The 27715-nt window shown below is 39.8% G+C and overlaps 1 protein-coding gene across 4 annotated transcripts in view; it reads right to left on the bottom strand.

Moving 5' to 3' along the window:
- The window catches only part of LOC128869179 (sodium- and chloride-dependent GABA transporter 1-like), a 198671-nt gene extending 173265 nt beyond the window's left edge, over positions 1-25406 (bottom strand). For 3 of the 4 annotated variants that reach the window (XM_054111690.1, XM_054111691.1, XM_054111688.1), the window contains exons 1-2: positions 25166-25406; positions 19790-20134 (exon numbers count right to left, since the gene is read on the bottom strand). In XM_054111690.1, coding sequence (XP_053967665.1) covers positions 19790-19969 — 180 coding nt within the window. In that variant the 5' untranslated portion in view covers positions 19970-20134; positions 25166-25406. Of the gene's footprint in view, positions 1-19789; positions 20135-25157 lie in introns of all 4 variants that reach the window. The other variant, XM_054111689.1, reaches the window with a different exon arrangement.
- Between the last annotated feature and the right edge of the window lie 2309 nt (positions 25407-27715).

Below are 27715 nucleotides of genomic sequence, written 5' to 3'. Positions count from 1 at the left end.
CGAAACTGATGTGGTTCTAATAAGTAGCATGAAGTCAGTAAAATTTATGAAGGTAAATCTGAAAAGATAATGATTGATAATCCTTTGAACTTTAAAACGCAGCTTGTTAGCTCGGTCTTTTTGTTCGCGGTGCCGATCTGCAAAAAAACGAATAGCCGTTCGGGCTTTACGAACTATCTGTGGCCTCCAGACAATTTTTGATGACGCATTCTCCGTCATTGCACGACTACTCTCGGTAAACATTCTGCCAAAAGAAATTACGTCCATACATACATTCGTATATGTACCGAACAAAACGGTAAACAAAGCGTAAAGAAATTGCAGCACAGGAAAGACGTCGTTCGATTGCCTACTAGTACGACCGGTGGAAGAGGGCACCCAGGGGCAGATGAACGCATGAGTTAATACCTACCCTCACAACGTAGCTAGAAAGGAACCATGGCATGGAATATTTAGAAAATAACTCCACATATGAGAAAAGAGAGCGGATTTTATGCTGAAATCAGCTAATAACTGGAAGGGAATCTGCATGCATGTAACAAATATTCATAACGATCTAACAGGCGTGGAGTGTCGGAGGCGTAAACAATAACTGTGTTTAGCTAATCAGTCCCGCGGAACGGAAAGAGTGGTAGATAATGGAAAGTTGTTTAGTACGAAGGTGAAGCTTTGGGGCTACAAGTTGTGCATACTACAATGTCGGTGTAGCAATACTCATGAGAGTTTCCTCTCCACGGGCGTCATCCCAGAAAAAAACGCCTATGGGTAACAAGGATCATAAAATACAAGGTTTGACTATCTGTAATAAAATTGTGAGAGCAACTTTGGCTGTTACTTCACGGGGGTTTTGTGAGCATGATCAAGAATTAAAGGCCAAACTAGTAATGATACCATGGCGCTACTTGGTGACTCAATTGGGAAGTTGAGTGAAGCAATGCGCCTATCGCAACGCACGATCAAAAACCATACGAGAGAGTTACTCGACTCGAATACTAAGCTCCACAAGCGCGCTCAGGAAGAGTGCAATACCAAAGAAATCAGGTGTCAAGTGCTCGGAGGTACAATTGCGGAAAGAACGCTGAAGAGATCCCGTGAGGACAAACAGCCTGGTTGGAAGACATCACCCAAGAAACTTAAATCGCTCACGCCGAAAACCATAAGTTAATGCCGAACACGGACAAGAGAAAAAAGAAAGATAGTGGTGTCAAGAAGACGAACTAGTCAGAAAAAGAAAACGGCTGGATGTACTTCAAACGCAAACCAGTTAAAAAGAAAGCAATAACTAAGCCACCCCAAAGGATGGACGCGGTCGTTTTTGCACGTGCTGAAAACATGGCATACAGTGACATCCTTAAAACGGTCATACAAAATGATGACCTGAAAGAGGTGACCAGGTGCAAATCAAAGTATTCACCCATTAGACACTGTGGGACCTAAGCGACCTAGATGAAGTCACTACCAAAGAAGATATAGACGAGGTGATATGAGCGGAGGATACGAGCTAAACCTATTTCGTGATACGCACACTTACCCCGAAGCACGGCATTCAACCAAGTCCAGTCAAACGGTAGTACAGCAATCGATGAAGGAGAGGTGATAAAGACAGCAGAGAGCTTGGGCAACACCAAGGCTCCTGTACTTGACGGCATACCGAATAAAACGCCGAAGATTGCTATCAAGCACAACGCAAAGCGTTTTGCGGACCTCTACACGAAGTGTATTAATGGACGTATCTTTCCCAAAGTATGAAAGAAACCGTGACTGCTCCTACTTCAGAAGCCAAATAAACCTGCGGATGATCAAAGTTCATATCGACCACTCTGCATTATAGGCACGATGGTAAGATTTTGGAGAAATTGATCTGTACGCGCCTGGTGTAACACCTGAAAAATGAATCGGCCATCCTTCCAGAAAGTAGGTTCGGCTTCACAAACCATCGCTCAACTATCGATGGTGTTAAGAAGGTGACGAACATTGCGAGTAAGGCAATTTAGGATGACAGGTGACAGGATGCATGGCGGCTCTTGAAGAAAAAAGAGCGGGATAACTCCTGCGCGTTTTCCGTGGGAGAGACTACTGCTGTACGATACAGAAGAGCCGAAAAGCTTTGTGCTGACGGGCGAAGTACCGCAGGGATCCGTACTGGGTCCGATACTATGAAACGTGCTCTAGGATGGTGTATTGCAACTCTCACTGGTAAAGGAAGTACAAATATTTATATACGCAGATTACATTGCGCTGACGATAGTTACCAAAGAAATCTCTCAGATCCAGAGCATCTGCAGCGAAGCAACGACAAAGATCGAGTAATGGCTGTCGGCAGCAAAACTTCAGCTAGCAGCAGAGAAAACGAAGGCAGTACTTATAACGGGCAAGAAAAAGCTAGAAACGACCACGCTTAACATTGATGGGTACAACGTTTCAAGGCACACTGCATTAAAATATCTGGGGGCTGTGATCGATGCAAGACTAACTTTCAAGAAGCACATTGAAAAAGCAGGTGACGTCAGCGCTTGCTAGGATTATGGCTAACATTGGTTTCATCGAAAATGCCAAACATGTCTTCTTTTTCTGCCCGAGATATGTTTCCGAAAGGACAGCAATAGAAACGATAGTTAAAGAAAGAGTTACGCCAGACAATATTGTAAAGTATGTTTATGTTGCAATCGAAGTTGGTATGGACCAAAATGAAGGACCGATCCGCGTATGTGCTACAAGAGCTTCGGAGCACATAAAAAAGACAAGCAAGCAGTGGAAAGTAGACCAATGTGTATGTGAAGAGACATACATGGTCCAGCTTGGCCCTGCGAAGCAATGTCTAACGGCAGTAGCGCTGAGCAAATTAAAGCTACAGATGTCGGAGTTAAGGGCTTACAGCTATATAGGTGTACTGTTTCGCAAGTCCAACACACTAAGATAGTACCGACTGAGCGTGGTCCCAAACGAGGTGTACCTTTAGTGAGCAGTATGCCTCGTGCATGCTATCTGTGTTGACGGTATCTATGCAAGGTTCCCCCTTCGGATAGAAAATAACACTCATACTATTTCTTAGGCCAGCGGGTTAGGGGCCTAGAACTCGCCCACGGTAAAGGATGCCTGTCGTAAGAGGCGACTAAAATCCACAGCTCAACTCAACGATAATAGGCTGAGCAAAACAGGTGCAAAAACGACGAGAGAGGGGAACCCTCCCAGTAAGGTCTTAATTATGGCAAATTGGCGATCGGAGAGGAATCAAGTGTGACATGGGCTGGTTATTGTGGTATTGTAGGACTCAGATAGGAAAGGGTGACACCTTACTGAAATAGCGCCTATGCTAATGTCACGATAGCCTCCGTCTCGTTAAAGCCTTGGCATGCCTCTGGTAATGCTCTCTAACCATCACCATTTAGTTGGTCGTGTAGGTCAGTCGAAATTTTCCTTTTCGACTCTATTGCCTACTTAGTCCAAAGTAGCACTTGTTGGCAAGACAGATTCTACGTTGGATTTCAAGACGGACGTTGTTATAGGTGTTAATCGTGGTTCCTACATAAACGAAGTCTTTTACAGCCTCGAAATCATATCTGTCAACAATGACGTGGGTGGCGATACGCGCGTGCGCCGACATTTGCCTGATGACAGGAGGTACTTCGTTTTTTCCTCGCTCAGCACCAGACTCACTCTCTTGGCTTCTTTATCCTTGGAAAAGGCAGAAGTACGCCTTATAAACAAAGCTGCGGTAATTAGCGTATATTGCAGAACCAACTTTTTTGTGGATTGGGCAGAGTATACTTAAATTCCAATCAGCAGACATGCTTTCTTCCGACCATATTTTGCACAGAAGCTGATGCATGCACCTTACCAGCTTCTCACCGCCGTGTTGGGTCCCGCGGCTTTGTTGTTCTTTAGCCGCGTTATCGATATTCTCACCTTACCATGGTCGGGTAGCGGAACGACAACGATTGGGGTATCGGAATCTTCACATTATCTGTGGCATGTGCAGCTATCGCTATTTAGCAAGTTCGAGAAGTGTTTCCCGCATAATTCAAGTTGGTTGGTTGGTTTTTAAAAATCGCCCCGGTATTTAAACCTTCTGTAAGCCGCCGAGCTTTCTGGTAGGATTTGGGTTGTTCCTATTTGTCACCATCTCAAGCTCCTCGCACTCAGGCATTTCGGCCTCTTGGTTTTTCATTCTGATAATACGTCCCTCTTTCTTTTTCACCTCTTATAGCGTGGCCGTATAAGAAGCATGCTTTCTTTCCGTGGCAGCATGACATTCCTCGTCGTACCAATTGTTTTTACGGGCTCGCCGAAATGCAATTTCTTCTGCGGCGGCGGTACGTAATGAACGAGAAATGTTGTTCCATTGCTCGTGCATGCCGTGTTATTGGGTAGGGCTTTCCACGAGCAGGAGTGAGAGTCACTGAGCAAATTTACTGGATTTACGTTTCTTGTTGCACAGAGGCGTGCGCGTATTTTGGCGGTGAGGTATTTCTGCCACTTTAAATCCAACACCGATTTCGCGCTCCTTTATATGGCTGTAGTAGACGTCGCAAGGTCAAATGCCTTCTTTTTTACCCCGTCCATTGCATCTCTTGAATGGCAGTGAGCCTTTGCTCTCACGATGACATCAACCAACCGGGCAGAAGCATCTTCTCCATTATTGGGCACGGTACATGTCGTCAAATCATAGTGTTTAGTTCGTTTGCAGGGGTCGTCATCAGAATAAGCAGTTCTCATTAGACGCTTTGTTTGGTTCCTTATTGTGGATGGAATTTTCCGTGTCGGGTCCCTAACCCAGCGCACAACCAGATATCCTGGGTTGATTCGCTTTCTCGCGTTAGCTCGGTCTCAAACGGAGATTTCAGCGCTTGGGTTACCGAGGGGGGCAGTAAACTTACTAAAGCTACAGGATGTAGTTTCTAGAAGCCGTGGCCAGAGTGGGCATATTATTGATCTTACCCTGGTAAGCAATTCACTATTGCAGAAAATCAAGTAGCAAGTAAGTGAGGAATCCACTCACAGTGATCATCAGGCAGTTTTATTTAAACTCTCATCTATATAATATATATAAAAATGAAATGATGTTCGTTTGTACGCATTTTTTTGGGCCGATACGAGGCCAATTTTATTCGTTCTTTTTTCATATTATAGAGATCCACTAGAGGAAGGTTTTTAGCAAAAAAAAATTTCTTTTAAATATTTTCTTCAAATAAAAAAAAGAAAAAATCAAAATATTGTACAAAACAAAACTCGCTCGATTCTTAGATTAAAGTAAGTTTCGAATCGACATTCATTTTATGTGTACAACTTTTTTTGAATTTTTCGTTATTGTATACAGAAATTTCAAATGATTCGAATGAAAATTTTTTTTTTTTTTTATTTCTTCCATAAAATATTACACCTGTCGTTAGACAATAAGTAATTTGATTTACAAAAAGATGGAATGAGAGTGATATTGAAGGGCCAATGCCCCCAAGCTCATTTAGAAGAAATATATACATATTATTTAAAAACAAGTGGTTAACAAACAATGACATATACGATTAGTTGACAATTGATTACAAGAATTTTGCAAGATCTGTTGGTGTTTGACGGTTAAGCCGACTTTGGGTAGATTTTTCTTTAATTGGTAGTCTTCTCATCATAGGATTTGTATGCGTTAATAGTCTATTTATGTGTCTTCTGCTAGCGCTTTGTATTGTTTCATCAATAGTATCGATGTCAAGGTCGCGATGAATATCTGCGTTAGGTATGTACCAAGGTGCATTAGTTAAGGTCCTAAGTATTTATGAAAATAATGTTTCAATTCAATTGAGCAATGCTTTCTTTGACCAATTCTATATGGAAATGAATGCGTTTGCAAACGATGTTTTCGGCTATGAACAAATGTTGGAATCGAATGAAAAAGGAAAGAAACGCGAAATGATAAAAAAAATTCTTGGAAAATTTAAAATGAATGGTGCTTCATTGGAAAAATTCAAAGGTAATAAGAACATGCACAAGATAAAGCTAGAACTCGAATTTTTAGATTTATTTTGTTTATTTCTCATTTTTTCAGAAGTACACCACACAACAACTCATTCCAACTCTGATTTTGAAATCCTGTTGGAATTGGTGATCGATAATTTTGTCACTATAATGGTCAATGGAAATTTGCGTGTATCAGACCCTGCATATTATTTACCATATCAACTTTTTATGGAACATATGGACCAAATGAACACAAAAAAATAATTTAGTTTTGTTTTGAATTTTTGCAACATTTTGGTTTTCAGTTAATACAATAAAAACAATACTGTTTTTTCGTGAACACAACATTCTAAATTTATTACGTTGTTTGTTTAGAATTTTTTTAGAAAAAAAGTAAATTTTTTGGTTTTGAGGAAATTTGTTTATTGTTGCTATTTGTGAAAGCGTAGATATTTGTAAGTATTTGACTATAATCCTAAAAGTTAATGGAATACCACTATGACACATAGAAAACATCTTTTCAAAGGGGTGTTTTTCGAAAATTATAAAAAAATTGTTTTCAAAAATTTTGAAGAAATAAAGTAAAATAAAAAAATTTCGAAAGCATGAAATTTTTTCAAAACCAAATTTTCCTCAAAAAGATAAAAGAAATTTCTTCGAAGAGGTGTTTTTGTAAAATTACAAAAAAAAAAATTTCAAACATTTTAAACAAATAAAATAAAATAAAACTTTTTCAAGGGTATGACATTTTTTCAAAACAAAATTTTCTGAAAACCAAACCAAATTTAAAACAAAAATGGTGTTTTCAAAGCATTTCATATTCCACTATTAATAGAGAATACATTTTTTCGAGGGGGTGTTTTTCAAAGCGGAAAAAAATCTTTTTTAACAAATCAATTTAAACTTTTACAAAAGTATGAAATTTTTTCAAGAACAAAATTTTCTCAAAAACGTTAAATTAAAAAAAAAATAGTTTTTTCAAAATGTTTAATTTTCAGCAATTAACTGAGAAGAAATTTGTTAGAGCGAAGTGTTTTTCAAAACTTCAAAAAACACTTTTTAACAAAAAAAAATAAACCTTTTTTCAAAAACAACAGGAATGATAACATTGCCTAACAATTTCTGCACTTTTGCACAGTCTAAAGAGGCATTGATACAAAGTGTATTTCCAAACATAGTTCAACATTACAAAAACCATGATTGACTCAGCGAAAGAGCAATTTTAGCTGGGAAAAATAAGGACGTCAATGATATAAATTCAGCTATTTTAGATCAAATACCTGGTGACATAGTTGCGTATAAGTCAATGGACACTATTACTGATCAAGATGAGGTCGTAAATTATCCAACTGAATTCTTAAACTCACTCGATTTGCCAGGCTTACCACCTCATAATTTACGATTAAAAATTGGAGCACCGATTATTATGCTGCGCAATAGTAATGTGCCCCGACTTTGCAACGGTACCAGACTCGCTGTGAAGAAGCTAATGGGTAACGTTATCGAAGCAACAATTTTGAAAGGGAAGTACAAAGGAGAAGACATTTTGATACCCTGAATTCCACTGATTCCGGCGGATTTACCATTCGATTTCAAACGTTTGCAGTTCCCTATGCGCCTTGCCTTCGCTATGAGAATTAATAAGGCGCAAGGACAGTCTCTACAAATGTGCGGTATTAATTTAGAATACCCAATTTTTTCTCATGGACAATTGTATGTAGCTTGCTCTCGAGTTGGCAAACCATCGTCATTATTCACGCGAAAGATGAAAAAACCAAAAACGTTGTCTACCAAAAAGTGTTACAATAAAGTTCGAATGAAATTGTATCAAAGAATTTGCTTTGTTTCGTATTAATTTTATTCTCTTTCAGCAAATCATTGAATTTATCGTCTAGCGAAGCGGGCGAGGGTACGCTAGTCATATATAAGAGTATATTCAACTAAGCCAGTATGACTCCGGTGTAATGACAGAAAATTAGGCTTTTGGGTGCACATATCGCCACCAAGTTTAGAACAAGGACAAGCAAGGGAGCAAGCTCGACAGCTGGGAGGCATTTTATCCAAAGCATTCGATGCGGCAATGCCAAGAAGAACGCGAAATCATCAGGAGTACCCCCTTGCTACTGGTGGACTGAGGAGATTGCACAATTGAGACGCAATTGCCTAAATGCGCGGGGTATAATGCAAAGGTCCAGGGGCAGAAAAGCTACCCAACAAATCCCAGTCGTATCTATATGTATATATAATGGTGCGTACACACTGTTTGGGTGTTTGGCCGAGCTCCTCCTCCTATCTTTGATGTGCGTCTTGATGTGGTTCCGCAAATGGAGGGACCTACAGCTGACTCCGAACGGCATATATTTTTTATGAGGAGCTTTTTCATGGCAGAAATACACTCGGAGGTTTGCCATTGCCTGCCGAGGGGCCACCGCTATTAGAAAAATGTTTTTCTTAATTTTGGTGTTTCACCGAGATTCGAACCTACGTTCTCTCTATGAATTCGGAATGGTAGTCACGCACCAACCCATTCGGCTATGGCGGTCATGTCATATCTGCATCAGAGATAATGGAAGCGTGCAAGAAAATCGGCGATCGAAAAGCAGCAGGCCCGGATAACATACCAAATGTAACCCTTAAAGCGACTATCCGCTTGCGCTCAGAAATATTTGTTGCGGCAATGCAAAAATGCTTGGACGAAGGTGTTTTTCCTAAGCCGTGGAAATTGCAACGGCTAGTGTTGTTGTAACAAGTGAAAGGAGCAGTCGATGATTCGTCCTCATACCGGGCGACTTGCCTACTGGATACAATAAGCAAAATACTTAAACGTGCTATTAATAATAGACGAGTCCCTATATTGGAGTAAAAGGGAGCGTTGAGTACCATACGATTGACGGAATTAATACGGTCGTCAGCACGGCTCTTAAAGCAATTGAAGAAAAAAAGTCGCATCGGGGCATCGAAAAATACTGTGCACATTCGACGTCAAAAACGCCTTTAACTCGGCCATTTGGTCGCACATTTTGGATAGCCTTTACGAAGTCGGTATCCCACCGTATATTTTCAGGATTCTAAGAAGTTATTTCTGATAGGGGACTTAGGCATGAAAGCGGTGCTGGAACCAGACTTTACAAAGTTACTACTGGCGTACTGCAGGAATCGATTCTAAGTCCTTTTTTATGGAAAATCATGTACGACAAGGTCCTTCGCTTACCAGTACCCAGAGAAGTAAAAATAATAGGCTTTGCGGATGACATAGCAATAGTGACAGAGGCTAAGCACATGCAGAAAGTAGAGCGTATAACAAACGAAGCGATATTATGTATCTAATGAATGATAATATGCAAGTTGCAAAGCTTGAACAGAGACGATTTGAACTGTGGTGCTAAACACATAAAACTGTGGCCAGTGCAGTGTTACACATGGGTCAGGCCCAAGCTGTTGACTGATCTTGATCATTGTCATTTGGGGTTACCGTCGATTTCAATGAAGATAAGAAACAGTAGGGGTTAAATGTTTGTTCTTATTGTATGAGTATTCCATAGGATTCACTATGACTACTATGAGGAGATCACTTGCTGTCAGATGACAAATAGAGTGATTACTGAGTTAAAACAGAACACTACGGATCTAGACATGAACTGTCGATAAAGGGTTCCTCTTCAACAGTGGCTTCCCTGAAGAGTATAAATAGGACCACTTCACAAATGGGAAATGAGTAAACACCAGGACTTCTCTGCACGGGGTACCCAGACTTGTTGTAATCCTCCCGCTGGTTCTCCAGCGGCTTGGGCATCGGGTGTGCAGGCCCAAAACTCATTCACCACCAAGACGACCAAGGCAGAAAATCAGGGCCCTGGAGGAAGCAAGCTACTGGTTGAGGATGGACACATATTGGATGGTGCATCCTCGTCAGGCTCTATGCGTAGCTCTATAGAAAGCCTTCTGTAGGGTGAAAATGAGCGTGGGGAGACTGCACAAACTCATTGACGTCTCAGTGCCATGACGCTGTTTTCTACAGACCGAAGTAATGTGGTTAATTTGGATGCAGATCCGAAGTGTACCCTTACACTAACGGCTATAAAGAAAGTGCCCGATTCAGAAGGAAATTTGGAAGACGCAGACGGGGTTACGCGCAAGTTACCCCTGCCTGTCATGTCACCACGACAGAGAAAACCAAATTGGTTTCTGTCCTGGCACCAGTTTCGGCGCATGTTGGAACTATGGTTAATGCAAGTTCACGCAAAGAAAGTACCAGTTAACCAATGGGCATGGAAAAGATGCCAGCTTCAGGAGAAAATCTGTCTAATAGGCAGAAGAAGCGGCAAAGGCAGAGGAACGCGAAGAAGGCAAGAGAAGCAGAAGGTATGACTACGGCTAACGTGGCTATGCCAACTGCGACTCGAGCCGGAGTTGCGGCTCATCTGCCTTCGTCCACTCCTGTAGCCAAATCTGGCAAGAGGAACATTTCTGATGATGACCCTTCTGATCTGGCCACCGTGACAGATGAAGCGACGGTCAGCACTCTAGTTGACAAGAGGAAGAAGAAAAGGGGGAAGCCTCTTGCAACAATCAAGTACCTGGTTGTAGTACCAACGAATACAGTAGAACGAGTGCCGCGCGGGCTAAGAATGTAGTAGCGAGCGCGAAACCGAGTCCGCCTAGTGATCCACTATTTTCTGTCGGAGGTAACTATGCTGCGGCAGCAGTCAGCGGCATGATGGGGAAGATCTGTGGCGATGGACATATCCAATTTTCCCAAAAACATTTGGAGTTTGTTCACAGTCAAGTCTGGGGGGCGATAGGGAACTCGAAAGATGTACCTAGATTCGAGCGAATGAGAGTTGAGCACAGTATCGTGAAGGTACAATGCTCAAATACTCAATCGCTCGAATGCCTGACCAAAACTATGGCTGCGATGCCAGCTTTTGAAGGATATAAGTTTGTCATTCGGCAAACAAACAAAACTCTATAACTGGTGAGGGTGAGCATGCTGATTCCTGGGCCTCTAAGGGAGCCGCATGCGATCATCTCTAGGCTCCATGTCCTGAACGAGGGACTTGATACACGCACTGGAGATCATACCACTAGACCAGAGCGGGGACGGATCCTAAATATGGGAACTGTTCCCACTTGGTTCTTGGTGTGGATCCAGAATCGTTAAAGGTCATAATGTCTAGGTATGGAATGCGCCTTTATTTGAATATGGGACGGATACTCTACCGTTCTCGATTCAGATAGAAGAAAAGTGTAAGATTGAAATTATGGCTGTCCATATGACATCAAATATTTCATTTACGAAAATTAACTTACGAAAATTTCATTTACGAATATTAACTTAACATAATATTAATTCAAGAACCGTGCGTGTCTAAAGGACAAATACAGAGCTTGGCAGATATAACGTGGGGGTCTATTCTTTATAAAGAGGGGGAGGTCCGTCCGCGAATGTGTATTATTATGCCAAAAGCCATTGATTGCATTTTGTTAAGACAATTCTGCTGTGAAGAAATAGTTGCAGTAAAAACAAAGTATCGATTAGAGGGGAAAGAGGTAGAGAAAATCGCCTCGACCTATTTTCCTTGCAACTTTATTCTCTCTCCCCCTACGAGGGAATTTATGGAAGTTGTAAGACATGCTGAATCCATGGTATTAGGTCTAATTGTGGGATTTGAGGCGAATTCGCAGAACACACTCTGGGGTAGCACAAAATGTAACTTCAGGGGGCATAAACTCCGGGACTTCCCTGTCGGACAATCGTTATATAGAGTTAAGGCTTGCGGCCGAGACAACCTCGACCCCAACAGGCCGAAATCCTCGAAAAGCGGATTGGACACGATATAAAGATCTCACTAAAGAGGAAATCCTGGATGTTTCCAAGCTCCGAACAATAACTGGGATTGAAGAAGCCACAAACTCATTGGGGCGAACTTCAATCGAGAGTTATAATAAGGTGTGCCCGGAACCTAGGAGAAGAGAGGGTAAGACAGTCCCTTGTTGGAACGCCGAACTCTCGAAACTCCAGAAAACTTCCAGGAAACTTCTTTACAGAGCTCTTAAAACTCAGCTGGAAGGAAATTAGACTGCCTACCGTAAGCTGAGGAAGGAATATAAAAAGAAAACTAGATAATCTAAATTGGACTCTTATAAAACCTTCTGCAGTGAACTGGAGGAACGAAGCTATCCGAGCTCTATCGAATAATCCGATAATGTCAATATAATTACCAGCAGGCGTGATTGGTTCATTTCATTCAGGATAGCTAGCGCGAAAAGGATGAGGTTCACCTTCTCGTCATTCGAAAACTTTAAGCCCCAGGACCCGATGGCAATGACCCAATCATGCTCAACCGGGGCGGAGAACAACTAATGAGGGCTCTGAAAAGATTCTTTACGGCATGTCTTGAGCATACTTATGTTTCACAATTGTGGCGTTTGGTGAAAGTTGTATTTGTCCCAAAGGACAAGGACAACTACGCCTTACCAAAAAGTTTCAGATGTCAAGCCTGACATCGTTTATGCTTAAGGGTCTGGAACGTATGGTGGGGAAGCACATTAGGACGAGGGTTCTAAGTCGAAACCCTCTCAATGTCAGACAGCATGCCTATCAAAGTGGGAAATGTGCTCTTCTATCAGAAGTTATGGAGTAGAAAAACTCATTGTCAGATGGATTCACTCTATGCTATCCAAAAAACTGCTTACCTTGGATAGAGAAAGTGATGAAGGAGTCAAGGTTGAGGTTAAGGAGGGTTGCCCACAAGGCGGTGTACTCTCTCCCCTGCTTTGGTGCTTTGTTGTGGACTCTCTTCTTAATTATCTGCAGGAAATTGGACACATCTGAGCTTACGCAAACGATGTGTGCGTATTAATCTCATCACTTGAAGCTTTATGCAACAAAATGCAGTAGCTCTAAATAAGATTGAGTATTGGTGCAAATTTCATGGTCTTTCGGTGAATCCTAAAAAAAGTACCTTAGTGCTTTTTACTAGGAAACGCAATATGGAAGGCCTGTTACTACCCACATGGAGAGGGATAACACTGCCACTGACTTCTGAGTAATCCTAATCCTCCTTAGGAGTAATCCTAGATAGTAAACTTACCTGGAAGGAGCACGTCTATCAGAAGGTCTTTCGAACACTAAAAGTCTTCTGGCAGTGTAAGAGAACATTTGGCACGACATGGGGTCTAAGACCGGCGATAATACACTGGTTGTATCAGGTCAGACCATAAGTTCGTGCGTATTTTACCCATAATTTCACTTTTGTACGATTATTGCATACAAAAAATTATTCGCGAAATATAACGGAACTATTTATATTTTCTTTGATATATTGCACATCCAACAAGTGATTTTAATCGGGGATAGAAGCACGTGCTGTTAAAAATTAAAATGGAATCTTCGAACGCGTATAAGGGTGCGACCAGAGTGAACGCTGAAAGCCGAGCCGAGATTGTCAGTGCGATAAAGATTGTCAGTGCGACAAAACTGATTACATACAAGTCAATTCAAATAAGCTTGTGTATAACACAGTGAACGCCGACAAGAGCAGAGAGCAAAGCCGATGAGTGCGAGAAAACAGTTTCAAAGCGTTTTGGGCGCTTTTTTGCATTGTTGATGTTTTCCAAACTCTTTTGTGTTAATAATTGCATTAATCACACTAGGAGAAGCAAAATACTCGTCATCAGATGAATCCATTACCGTGTACAGCAATTTTATAAACACAAATGAACAACAAAATTAAATGACATAAGAGCAAAACACATGGAATAAACAGAATTTCAGCGCTGATTCTCGCATTCACTGAGTTATATACAAATTTTCTTCTCGCATGAAAATAAGCGTCAATAAGCTCGGCTCGGCTCCGCTCGGCATCAGCGCTCACTCTGCTCGCACCCTAAGAGGCATATTTTGTATTTTTTTTATAAAAGTGGTAAAAATGCAACAACTGCTGCTGGTTCTGTAGGGAAAGTTTCAATGCTGGGAAAATGGGTTCCGCATAGACTTTTCATCGCCAACCTTCAGCTGAGAGTGAATGTATGTTCTCAGCTGCTGCAACGGCTTGGAAATGAAAGTTTTTTCAACCGTATCAATACTAGTGATGAAAAATTGGTCCTTTACAATAATCCTGTTGGCAAACGCCAATGGTGAGATAAAGAAGAAACTCCAGAACCGACCCCTAGCGATGGCCTTCACTCCAAGGAGATTCTCATTTCTATTTGGTGGGATATGGCCGGTATTGTTTACTATGAACTTCTGGAACCAAAGCAGACGATAACTGCAGATTATTATTCCCATCAGCTATCAAACCTTAATGAGGCCCTTAACAAAAATCGACCGTCTTTAATGAATATACGCAAAGTTTTGTTTCACCACTAGAACGCAAGACCTTATACCGCAAGGCAAGCATTAGGCAAGCTGAACGAGCTCGCATGGGACAATCGGGTGCCTGTCGTTAGCTTCGGTAGGAAGTATGATGTTTTGATCCCAGATAGAGATCAATGGTTAAGTTTAGAGAACCTATTAATGGGATACCTGCACACTTTCTAGATCTAGATGATACTTAGATGAAGTCACTAAGTGCTCCTATGCCACAGGACAGATGGCCACGGTATTCCTTACGGAAGTCTATGCCATCTTGAATGTAGCTAATTGAGAAAAAGTGGCGTGGTAGCAATATTGGAATTTGTAGTGACAATCAAGCTGCACTGAAAGCCTTTGCTAACCCACGCTGCTCTTCAAAGTTAATCGGTGAATGTAAGACAAAACTAAACAGTGTTGCAAAACACAACAAAGTTATTCTTATTTGGGTGCCTGGACATTGTAGTATTACAGGGAACGAGTTAGCTGATAAGTTGGCTAATGAAGGCTCTGCAAGTATGCCACTAGGCCCTGAACCCTTTCTAGGTTTCTAAGGAACAGTTGTCCTTTTGTTGCCGATACGGAATTAGGGTGGGTGGTGCTTGGCCCAACATCGGCTGCATTACCATCGGTGCCCTCGTGTTTGTTTTTGAACTGCCAAGCCGATCAGACACTGCATAATGTGGTAGCTGAGTTCTTCGAAATTAAGAGTTTTGGTGTGAGAGCTGCACCGCCCATAGAGAATGAAGCGGATGTCCGTACCAGAATGATATTGTAGTCTACTACATGCCGCGTCGAGGGGTGATTCCAAACAGGTCTGATATGGAGACACGACAGCGTAAAATTGCCTGATAGCTACAACATGGCGCTAAAACGATTGGTCAAGAGCGGAAGATGAATCGAGATGCTGAGTTCGCCTCTGAGCATAAGCGCATTATAGACTCTTACGCCGTATGAAGTATGCCCGAAAGCTGCCGCCCGCAGAAACCGCAAATTGTACGCCTACATAGTGGTATTTGTCCCACTTTGTATTTGCTATTCCCAAAAAGCCAGGTAAGTTGCGCATGGCGTATCCCTTAACTCGCAGCTGTTGAAGGGCCCCCAGGTGTCTGACAGCTCGTTTCGTTATCGTGAAGGTGCGCTTGCCGTTTGTGGAGACATCAAAGAGATACTCCACCAAGTGCTTATGTAACAATATGATGCTTGTAGTCAACGATTGTTTTGGCGTGGTGGTGATGTTACAAGCCCACCGGATATGTACGAGATGCGCGTAATTACCTTTGGTGCTGTTTGATCGCCGTGTGCTACCAATTATGTCAAGACGATTAACGTATTGGAGCACTAAGGTTAATATGGAACCTACCGCCGTACTGTGAAAGCAATATTGGACCAAAATGACGTCGACGACTTTGTTGATAGTTTCAGTTCTATGCCGGGTTTGAGCTCCGAGATTTTGCATCGAACTCATCGACCGCAGTATCTGCACTTGGTGGCCCTGGTGACACAAGGGCGATTGCCAAGGAAGAGGGCATGCTGGTCGAACAGGTACTTGGTTCGTTTTGGCGTCGTTGTCAGATCACTTTGGATTCAAGCTCAAATTCCATAACGACAATGCAACAGTGGTGAATGGAAGCAGGCGCTCCACTAAAAGAGAACTTGTAAGCACCGTCATGCCAATTTTTGACCCTTTAGGACTGATGAACAACCTCGTTATTAGTTATAAGCTACTAATGCGTGAAGTGTGGAAGCAAGAAATCTATTGGGACGAGGTGTTGCCGGACGCTATCAGAAGGAAAAGTGGCAAAAACAACTATCAACAGTTGCCTCCTGAAAAGGCCACCGTTATCAGTTCTAATGAGTCTGATGAAGAGCTTCGCCCCAAATTCGCCATGGTCATTTTGCGTTATAACTTTTTAAATTTTAAAAACTCTTTACCTTTAAGAGATTGGTAAGATGACTTGCTTTGGTTGCGCGTTTCGTTGACTATTGCCGTGGTCGTGTTCAGCCAGAGAGATGATGTGATTTAACTGCGAAAGAGGTCGAAAATGCCAAACGCCATTTATGATGCATAGTACAGCGCGAGGTGTATGCTGAAGAGTTTCAATGGATTAAAAAGGGTAACGGAATCGTTCGTAATAGCACACTGACACAACTTTCACCATTCGTGGACGAGGTTCTGCTGAGTGCCGAGTGAACCAGGCAACACCGGTAGCTCCATTAATGGGTCCGCTTCCTACGGATAGGCTCACTCCATACGTGCCGCCATTTAGCTACACGGGGCTCAATTATTTTGGCCCAGTAATCGTTACTGTCACGGCGCTGCACTTAGAAGAGATAGGAAGCGTTTTGTACTTGCTTGACTGTGCGAGCTGTGCACCTGGAGTTGACTCTTAAGCACTGAATCTTGTATTATCGCTATACACAATTTCATAAACCGACGTTCTGAACCCATGCGTATCAGATCTAACAATGGAAGGAATTTCGTAGGTACCGATCGAGAGGCAAAGCGATTCTATGAAGTGTTAGATTGCTTGATTGAATTCCTCTGCAAAGTAAATTATCGCAGAAGGGTGTCGAATGGGTGTTACTTGGGAGAGAATAGGGCACTGCGTCAAGCATGTGCTTCATTATACCTTAATAGAAGTTGAGCCAAGAGAGCATGTTAGACGTAGAACGGCTTTTATGACTGCACTGGTTCAAAACACTCGAGAACGACCACTTCTTTTTCTGTCTATCACTTCAGACGTTTGGAAAGAACGATTCATCGTGCTATAAACAAACAATCTCGAAGTATTAAGTTTTTACAGCAATTCGTGCATCTCATTTGCACTTCTACCGCATTTATATAAAGCAGTCACTGCAATGCGATTTTCGTTAGCTCCTCACTTCATTATTAACAAGCAAAAATTGCCAAGAAACTGAGTATAATCTATGAGTAGACAATGCTTATGGAGCATGGTTCCATGTATATATGTCCACGCAAGTGGGGAAAGTTACTGATCGCCATTCACTTGGGAGTGGCCAGGACGATCTTTCTGCATATGGTTCAAGTAGCTCACAACTCCCGAGATTAGCCCAAGTATCCTCTGGGTAGCTTCCGAACACCCATTCGGGAGTGCGCTAACGTGAGAAGGCGAAACATTCCAGGATAGCTGATTGTGCGCTGGGTTTGGGACCCGCCACAAACAGATCGATCATGTTGTGATAGATGGAAGACGCGCTTCTAGTGTATTAGATGTACGTACGATCCGAGAGCCCAACATCGACTCGGATCATTACCTTGATGCAGCCAAACTGTGCACACGCCTCTCTGCAACAAAAAACGTGCATCTTACCTACACAAAGAATGTTCAACATCGAAAAGCTGCCATCGCAACAGACACCCAGAAGATTCGCTACTCGACTCTCACTCCTGCTCTCAGAGAGTACTGCCTAACAAACTGGGATGCACGAGCAATGGAGCAACATTTCCCGTTCCCTAAATACCGCCAGCAGCGCCGTCAGAATTGGGAAGGACCCACCGAGCCGTTTGATATTAAACGAGGTTTCAGACAGGGTGACTCGCTCTCGTGTGATTTCTTTAACCTGATGTTGGAGAGCATCATACGAGCCGCAGAACTTAATCGCTCAGGCACAATATTTTATAAGAGCGTACAGTTGTTGGCGTATGCCGATGATATTGACATCATTGGCCTTAACAACCGCGCTGTTAGTTCTGCCTTCTCCAAACTGGATAAAGAGGCAAAGCGAATGGATCTGGTGGTGAACGAAGCCAAAGCGAAGTACTTCCTGTCTTCAAACAAACAGTCTGCGCACTCGCGAATCGGCACCCACGTCACTGTTGATAGTTATATTTTCGAGGTTGTAAAAAAAATCGTTTATTTAGGAACCTGCATTAGCACCTATAACAATGGCAGCCTTGAAATCCAACGTAGAATCTCTCTTGCCAACAAGTGCTACTTTGGACTAAGTAGGCAACTGAGCAGTAAAGTCCTCACTCGACGAACAAAACTAACACTCTACAAGGCTCTCATCATGCCCGTCCTAACGTATGGCGCAGAAGCTTGAGCGATGACAACATCCGATGAAGCGACACATGGAGTGTTTGAGAGAAAGATTCTGCGTACGATTTTTGGACCTTTGCACGTTGGCAACGGCGAATATCGCAGACGATGGAACGATGAGCTGTATGAGCTTTACGACGACTTAGACATAGCGCAGCGAATAAAGATCCAGCGGCTACGTTGGCTGGGTCATGTAGTCCGAATTGATACAAACGCTCCGGCTCTGAACGTAGGCCTCCTTTGCGTTGGAAATATCAGGTGGAGAAGGACTTGACTTCACTTGATGTGTCCAATTGGCGCCGGTTAGCACGAGAAAGAAATGACTGGCGCGCTTTGTTAAACTCGGCCAAAATCGCGTAAGCGGTTATCGCGCCAATTAAGAAAATTTGTCACAGAATTTATAGCAAGCCTAATTGTATATAAGTACGAAAAAGTTTACCCCTCTACTGTTTTAGACGTGCGATCATTTGCGTCTGCTCATGTTGGAACTGATCACAACCTTGTGGTAATGAGACCAAGATTAACAGCTCAAAGACACAAAAATACAGTACCAACAGCGGTAGGCAACTTTAATATAGAGCCCCATCAAGATTTATCTGTGCAATACAGCTTCTATCCTTATCATTTTAGAGGAATCACTCAAACTTTTTACGAAAATCCTCGTAAAAGAATAAATGAAACTGGTTTCAATGATAAATAACAAGGATTTCGTGGGAATCGATGAAAAACTTACGACATATTTATCATCAGACAACAAGCTGGAAAAGTGATTGAATATAACAAGCCGTTGTTTGTCTGCTTCATTGATTTGACTTAAGTGTTTGCAAAAATTTTGATAAAATTATCTTGTCAGATGTGTGTGTTCACCTTAGAAAGCAAAAAAGTAACAAGCGAATAGTCTCAATAATAGGTGATAACAATAAACATAATAGCATATGCATATGTTACATAGGAATAAGAAGTGAGACTTCTTCCAAAATATCTGTACAGATAGATATCAGACAAGGCGATCAGCCCCGTTCTGTTTAATGTGATAATGGGCGAAATAATGAATGATGTTAAATCAACATCAACAAAGTGCTATACAATCGATGGCAAAGATATATAAATTGTATGTTATGCAGATGATGCTGTTATTTGATCGGATTCGAAGGATAATGCGCAAAGACATTTATTTGCATTCGAACAACCAGCAACCAAATTCCATATGTATGAGCTTTCATTTTTGGTAACTACCATAACATCACAAATAGACCTCGTTAATGAGGTTAAAACCGAACAGTGAAAGCAGTACGTATTTCTGGCTTACTTACTAATGTATTGTGTGTTATATGTTTCTATTATAATAAGATATACATATTTATGTATTATATTGATATATTTTGCCATTTTTGCCTTAATGTATTGTAATTTTAATAATTACCTGCTGCGTTTCTTGCTTTAATTTTGTCAGTAACTGCGCTGCTGCAGTAGTTGTAGTTTTTGGTATTGTCAAGGTGTCATTTGGATTACTGAGCGTTGGCATTTCAATTGTTTCAACGTGCTTTACTCGAGCACTCTCGATAGCTTCACCTCCAGGATTTATTTCAGAATTATTCGACATAACTTTGTAACTGTTGTAATTATTTGCGCCCCTTAAGCGTATATTATATTTTATAAATTATTTGTGTCGTCTAAGATATTGAATTAGTCGCATATAGAACACAAGTAACTTCTAATAGTCTTACGAACCCTGATTCAGATGAGTCCTATTGTATCAATCAATTATCTGAAAATAAAATATCCGCAAAAGTAAAGAATTAAATTTCAATTAAAATATATACGTGAGGAAGTACTAAATTCGGTCGAGACCGAACTATATACTATACTATGTACTTATATATATATATATATATATAATTGACGCTAACACCCTTTTTGGGTATTTGGCCGAGCTCCTTCTTCTATTCGTGGTGTGCATCTTGAGGTTGTTACACAAATGGAGCGACCTACAGTTTCAAGCCGACTCCGAACGGCAGATACTTTTTATGAGTCGCTTTTTCATGGCAGAAATACACTCGGAGGTTTGCCGTTGCCTGCCGAGGGGCGACCGCAATCAGAAAAAACTGTTTCTTCATTTTGGTGTTTCACCGAGATTCGAACCTACATTCTCTCTATGAATTTCTAGTGGTAGTCACGCACCAACCCGTTCGGCTACGGCGGCCGCCACTACTTTATATACTTTCCGTAAAATTAAATGTGCCTGGCTGTGAAAATTTAGTCTTAACATATAAAAAGTGCATACTTATACCGGATCTAATTGAGGAGGAGAGCAATATGTACGTGTACTAGGTTTGAGCGGGTTTTAAGTCGCTATCTGGATACAAACATTTACCCCATATGGTGGCATCCTTTTCAACGTATTTCTGTTTTTGGAGTTATTACTTTTACCAAATTTGAGTAATTTTGCTTCATTTATAACAGAGATTTCGCGTTTTTTCATGTTTTTGTGCGCACGGAGGACATGCATGGCTACATTGATTTCTATCAACATTCCGAGCCTTTGGGCTTATATATGACTATATCTATCTCGATTCCTTATAATGTTATATAGTAATAATACCCTAGGGCACAAGTGGGCGAAAGTAAGGCAAAGAACTTCATGTAGTCTTAAAAACAACTAATATACAATGAGCAATGCTCATAACTTCGAATCAGTTTAATAGTCGGTTTCACTTGAAAACTTGTGAGTATCCCCATAAGATCCATAACAATAAATATTCATAAATATATATACACATGGTTGTCCAATGAGTTTTGCGGATCGGTAAGAAAAACACAATTTTATAGTTTGAAATCCACTTTATTATTCAGTTAGTCTACCTGAACATCAATACATTTGTTCTAACGAGATCCCAATTTATGAATTCTATCCCTGAAGTGAAAATCTGGAAGGGCTGCAAAGTACGTTTCCATATCTTTTATAACCTCATCCTTTTATAAAAATGCTTTCCACGCATGAGTTTTTTTGGTCTGGAAACAGATGGAAGTCGCTAGGGGCCAAATAAATGGTGAACACTGTGGATGCTCCAACAATTCGAACTTTGATTCATAGATTTCGGCCATTGTCAAAATGCTCTTGTGATACGGTGCATTGTCCTGATGACAAATAATTTTTTTCTTCTGCAATCTGGGTCTTTTTCACGAGTTTTTTCCTTCAGCTGGTTTAAAAGGTTATGATTCAGAATTTACTTTTTCACCAGTTTCCAAGTAATCCACAAACAAAAAACCTTTCGCATCTCAAAAAACTGATGCTAACAACTTCTTGGCCTAAGGATTCCACTAAATATCTTTCTGTCACTCGACGAATTTTCAATACGATATCTTTTATTGAAGTGAAAACTTCTTTAGAATCGTTGGGAGTGATTTGAGACTCGATGAAACGAAAAAGCGACACTACGAAGCGTTATATGTTGATATACGTACATGTGTGTGCGTACTGCTGAGCCACGCTAGTATAGTGAGTATTGTAGTATGTCTACTACACTGCCTATTACTTGCTTTGGTGTTTAGTTCAAGCGTCATACGTATGTATGTTTGTATGCATGCTAGTACGTATGTGTGCGCGCCTGCGTATTACGGAGCCACGGTGAGCGAGAAGGCATTATGTATACCTATACTACACTACCTAATACTTGCTTAGACCAAGCGTCCTACGAATGTTTGTATGTATGTTAGTACGTCTGTGTAATATACGCGTTACGACGCTCATAATAGCAACCGCGTGTGCTGTATTGCGTCCGTATTTTTATATTCGTAAATATTTTCATTTTTAAATATTTACCGCAATTGCAGGCGGTGTTGCAATATACCACAATCAAAACGACGGTGCTCGTATTGTAACTCCACAGATAGATCTGAATGCACAGCAACTAGAATCATTGTCTGTTCAGCTCTCTAAAGTGGGGGAAATATGTGCATGCGAAACCAGATTGAGCAATGGAAAAACAGTTTTAATTGTGGCAATTTATATTTCACCGAATCAATCAATAAATAGCATCACGGAATTCATTCACGAAAATTTAATAAAGTATACACCAGAAGTATCGCGGATACTTAGAAAAGATTACGATAAAGTTCCAATGATTTTAAATGGCGATTTTAACGTAAATTTTGCATTGGACACAGCGGTTCCTTTAATTGACTTTCTCAATACAACATTCAATTTAAAAATGTGTAACAATCGCACTGAATCGACAACACGATCAAAAAGAACAATTCAAGCGGTATTTCAAAGATATGTTGACAACATCGAAACCAAAGCATTTGTATCATTTGTTGAAATTGAAAACATTGAGGATGAATAATAATAAAATGAAGAAAATAAAATATGAACTTTATCGCAATATTATAATGAACCTATAATTATCCCGCTCCTAATGCTACTTTCGTCTCATTCTCTCTCAGTTTGTTTTACGAAAGGTTTCACTTCTATCGCGTCTAACCGTTAGATTGGTATTTTTTGTTTTTTTTTTTTTGTTTTGATCTTCTTCAAGGCTGGTACGACCATGCTTAAATTCAGCAACCCATCTTTCTACTTATATAAATGCTTTCAACATTCCTCCGAAAATTTCCTTTGCTTTTAAATCTTCCAAAAATAAAAATTCAATGGCTGCACGATACTTCGTTTTTTCCGTTGTACAAAATACTGTGACACGTCGATACTAAATGCCTTGTAATCAAATAATGAATTGACAGATTGAAATGAAACTGTCATATAAAGAGTGTTCTAACATAACAAAAAAATTGTGGCCAGTAGCAACGCCCCCTTTTATAGAACCGCAAAACTTATAGAGCAACCTAGTATAAGCAGGTTTGTAATGTAATGTTTTTCGGTAAGCGCGCTAAAAATAAAAATGCCTGCCGAACAGCGACAGTTATAAGAACACATTTTGATGTTTTAATGAGATTGAGTAAAGAACATAATTCCTCTATCTCACGCGCAAACTATTTAGATCGAGGATACCCTTTACTTAATATATTAAATTTTCTATTCTGAGGCAATGAGTTAGCAGAATATGTATAAAATAGGTATATAGGTAGAAAAATTCATATTTAGAGGAATACACCAAGCCCTCCATCGGATTTTTTTGCCTAAATTTTCGTGTGCCTTCTCTATTGAATCATCCTACATATCTTCTCTTCAAGGGCTTATATGGGCATCATCCCCATTTCTGCAGCAGAAGGCTGAATTATTCAAACCTCGTTGGCTTTTAAGTTTATGTTGCTCTCGTGTATGCTGAAAGTGATCTTCATAAAGTGTATACTTAAACTGGACGTTACTCTCGTTCAGAGTTTCAACAAGCAATCCACTCTGGGCCGATATGAAAAACTTCCAAATATTTCGCGTATTTTGATAAGTGAAAAAAAACTTCCAAGATGTAGTTTGCCGAATCTTTTTGCTGATTGAATATAATATTTGTAAAATATTAATCATTCATTTCGGGGTAGCACTGATCTTCGGGTGTATCCCCAAATAATGTTACCGTCAACCGTAAATTCATTGTGAATTAAGGCTAAGAATAATCAATATTATGCGAGTCACTATTTCTATTTAGTAAAAGGTGAACTAGGCAAATGGAATAAAAAGTTGAATCGGTAAAGTTTAAACAATTTTCTGTTTGCCAGCTTTAAATTGGAAAGAACGGAATTAAAACCGCAGTAACAACATTGAAACAACATTGCTTTTCACGACTTCTTTCACATACAAAAATGAATAGCGTATTCAGTATTTTCCAAAAGGCCATGTAAGGGTATCTTTGCCTTTTTACTGCAAAAGTTAAACGTTGAAGGAATAAGTACAACCTGACCAGTTTGCTTAATTGTATACGAAAATTTGAGAAAAACTCCCCGAATAAAAAGTGAAATAACGTCTTCAGGATAATACCGTTTCCACGAAGAGAATGAAGGTTCTACACTTTTTAAATTTTGCGTAATTTCATCCACCTTCAAAGTCGAACCGTAATCGCTTTTGTCGTTTTTTGTTTTTTCTGGTGGCACAAGATTTCCTGCTACTAGGTCATTAGGTGTGGAAGTTATTCTTCAAAACTGTGCCACACAACTAAATTGTATGACTTAGAGCAACAGTTTTCAATAACTTACTATATAATATAATTTAACAACTTTTATAATCTATTAACTTTTTTAAATGTATAATGTTTACCTCCGCTAGATACTTTCAGAAGGAAGATATTGAAAATCTGCAGTTGAAAAACTGACGAATTAGTGAGAACTTCGAGAACTAGGTGTTTATACATCAAATCGTATCAATGGGTCTGTCTACCACTGTATGTCATTGTCTTCGGCGACACATTATACCTAGTCGCATTTTCAACCCCGGATTCGTAGATATAACTTCCAAACAGAGAGGCACAGCGACTAGTAATTCCAACATCATGGAATGCATTCCTATATCAGATATGAAATTCCAAAATAACGTCACTTGTAACTCGAAGTAACAGACAAGCTACCGAAATAGCATTAATGAAATACTTTTATTTTTAATATAACTAGAACAATCACACATAACGACAACCGTAAAATATTTCATATCTAATAACAATTTTTAAAAACTGTAAGATGAAAAATACCACTTATCGGCAGCGGAAGAAATATTGTCCATGACTATTTCATCCAATAACTTATTATGATACTATTTTGTAAGAAGTAAGCTGCTCACCTATTAATCTGTAACAACTTTTATTTTAAAAAGCTAATGCATTTCCGTAAATTTTTTGAAATAAATTACATACATGCTCACCCTTGAAGCCACTATTTTACATTTTATTTCATTATATGCTGCTATTTATATATTTTCTTATTCCTCCACATATTCAATTAATTTTCTTATTCATTTGATTTGCTTGATTTATCTCTTTTTCACTGCTCACAACTCCTTATACACGAGAAATTTTTAAACTGAATTCTTTTCGGTTTCGAAAGGATTAATCGTGATCCGGTTTAGTTATTTACGGATCAAGTATACGTTGTTGCCGCAACAGTTGTTACCTAAAGAGAAATTAAAAAATATGCTTGTGATGTGCTTTTATAACGGTCTAGTCTATAAATTATATGTCAATCAGCAGCTGCTGACCCCTATCATTGTAAAATGGTCAGTTTATACTAGTACAGTAAACCCGATCTCAAAAATCATTATTCATTATTGTATGTATATGTTCACGATAAACGTAGCATTTTACTTTAAGCAACTTTTTAGCTTTTGTGGGCTTATTTGGATTCATGACCTTTTTATGATTGATATAATTTTTCCCTCTTTGTTAAGGCTTTAGTTGATTTAACTATGCGCCCCTTCATAGGTTTTTATGTCTGTACTATATGTACATGTGCACGGATATATTTATTAACATATGATACACTAACTAAAAAAGGGCATATCTCAAAATTCTTATTCTTTGGGTCATAGGTTGGCATGGGTCATAGCATAGGACATAACAATGAAAAAAAATAAAAAAAATCAAAGCTTGGTAGACTTATACTTTTTACTCTTTACATACATTTTGGTTGTATGTGTTTATATAATACCTATTAACTTCCTCTTCTAAAAATTTATAATTTTTAGTTGTGCCCGTATATTAATTAATGGCCGATATGTACCCTCTGCAGTGATTTAAAAGTTTGCATCGCCAGTTCCATTCGCATTTGTAAATTAGAGTTACAATTTAGTATTCTAAATAATAATGCAACAAATACTTATATGTAGATATTACGTAATTGTAGGCATGCATCAACATTATTTGATTAATACGTATAAGTTGAGATGTATCTCCAATACGTATTGTACATTTGTTCATGTTGGCGCGTATATGAAATGACTAGATGTAGGTACTATGACACTATGAGACAGCACTAAATAAAGAGGTTTTCAATAAGCACACTCCATTTAAAAATGTGAAGAAGTTCTTTGTGGGACATGCACGCATTTTTCTTTCTTTTTATAGAATATTTTAAGGTATTAAGTATGGAATATGCCTGCCGCGGCTTTACCTGACAGCACGTATCCTGACAGCTCAATTTTTAAAGACTGTGTCGCTAAAAATCGACTTGAATTTACATCAAGCAATTACTTTCTTCGAATGAATTTGGTAACACTGAATATATTGTGGATTGGTATGACCCCTAGCGAGCATACGCGCTAAGTTGAATTTGACCAATTTTGCTTTAACAAACAAATTACCGAATTTTGAGCATTTTCACATCGATGTTTATTTAATTTTGCAGGTACGAGTATGTATATATTTGTATGTAGGTATGTAAAACATATTGTTCGCTTGTGTGAGATAAACGATCTTGGATACATCTATTGTAAATCGACGAACTTAAATTTGAAGGAAATGGTTTTAATACAATGGGTTTATACATGGTTTTATAAATTTCAAAACTAAACAAGGTGTAATCAGATTGGAGGTACTTTTTCCAATAGGGGTGTTTTGACAGATTACGCGTGACTACTTTCGAACTAAATACATTATTTTTCTCAGTATTCATTGACATTTCATCATGGTAACATTTGCGTCTCAATAACGTTTACAAATCGTACAATTGTATTACAAAAGTCGAGGCTCCGAGAAAAGTGTTGATCGCGCGCTCAGGCCAATTTAAGGTGTACATAACCTTCCTACGTTTTTGTCTTTATGGCTACGTCAATGAGCAAAATTGCCATATTTGGGCTGGAAAGCAACGCGAAGCCATTCAAGAACAGCCATTACCTAGATTGAAAAGAACGATTTGTTGTGGCCTATGGGAGGAATTATCGGCCCATATGTCTTTAAAGACGTGGTTGGCGCAAATGTAACAGTGAATACCGAACGCTATCGTGCTATGATAAACGACTTTTTCATGCCAGAAATTGGTGTTTACAGATCGCCGAATTACGGCTCAATTGCCGCCAACATTTGAAAGAGATTATCTTTAAAAAATAAATGTCATGAATGGTCCCACCCACAAAAAAATAAAGAATTGCAAATAACATTTGCATTCAATTTAAAATGCGATACCTCTAAATTGATCACCCTTTACATAGTCGGTTAAGCGCAAACTATCAGATTCATTACAAAGGGTCTTTCAAAAGACTCACCTAGATGTTGTTTTAAAATAAAACATGTACAAATTTAGTTTCTTTCAGGCTTCGATATTTTTATTCAAAACAATTATGTGTGAAAAATAACATCATTTATATGCCCACCATGAATCAGTTGATTTATGAATGCCCAATTGTTGGGAACGTGGAGATGTCTATGTTGAACACTCTACGTTGCAGCAGTAATATTCCCAATAGTACGAGTTTTTGGTC

This window comes from Anastrepha ludens, chromosome X (assembly GCF_028408465.1).
Source record: "Anastrepha ludens isolate Willacy chromosome X, idAnaLude1.1, whole genome shotgun sequence".
NCBI lineage: Eukaryota > Metazoa > Arthropoda > Insecta > Diptera > Tephritidae > Anastrepha > Anastrepha ludens.
This window is presented reverse-complemented; position numbering and strand designations above follow the sequence as displayed.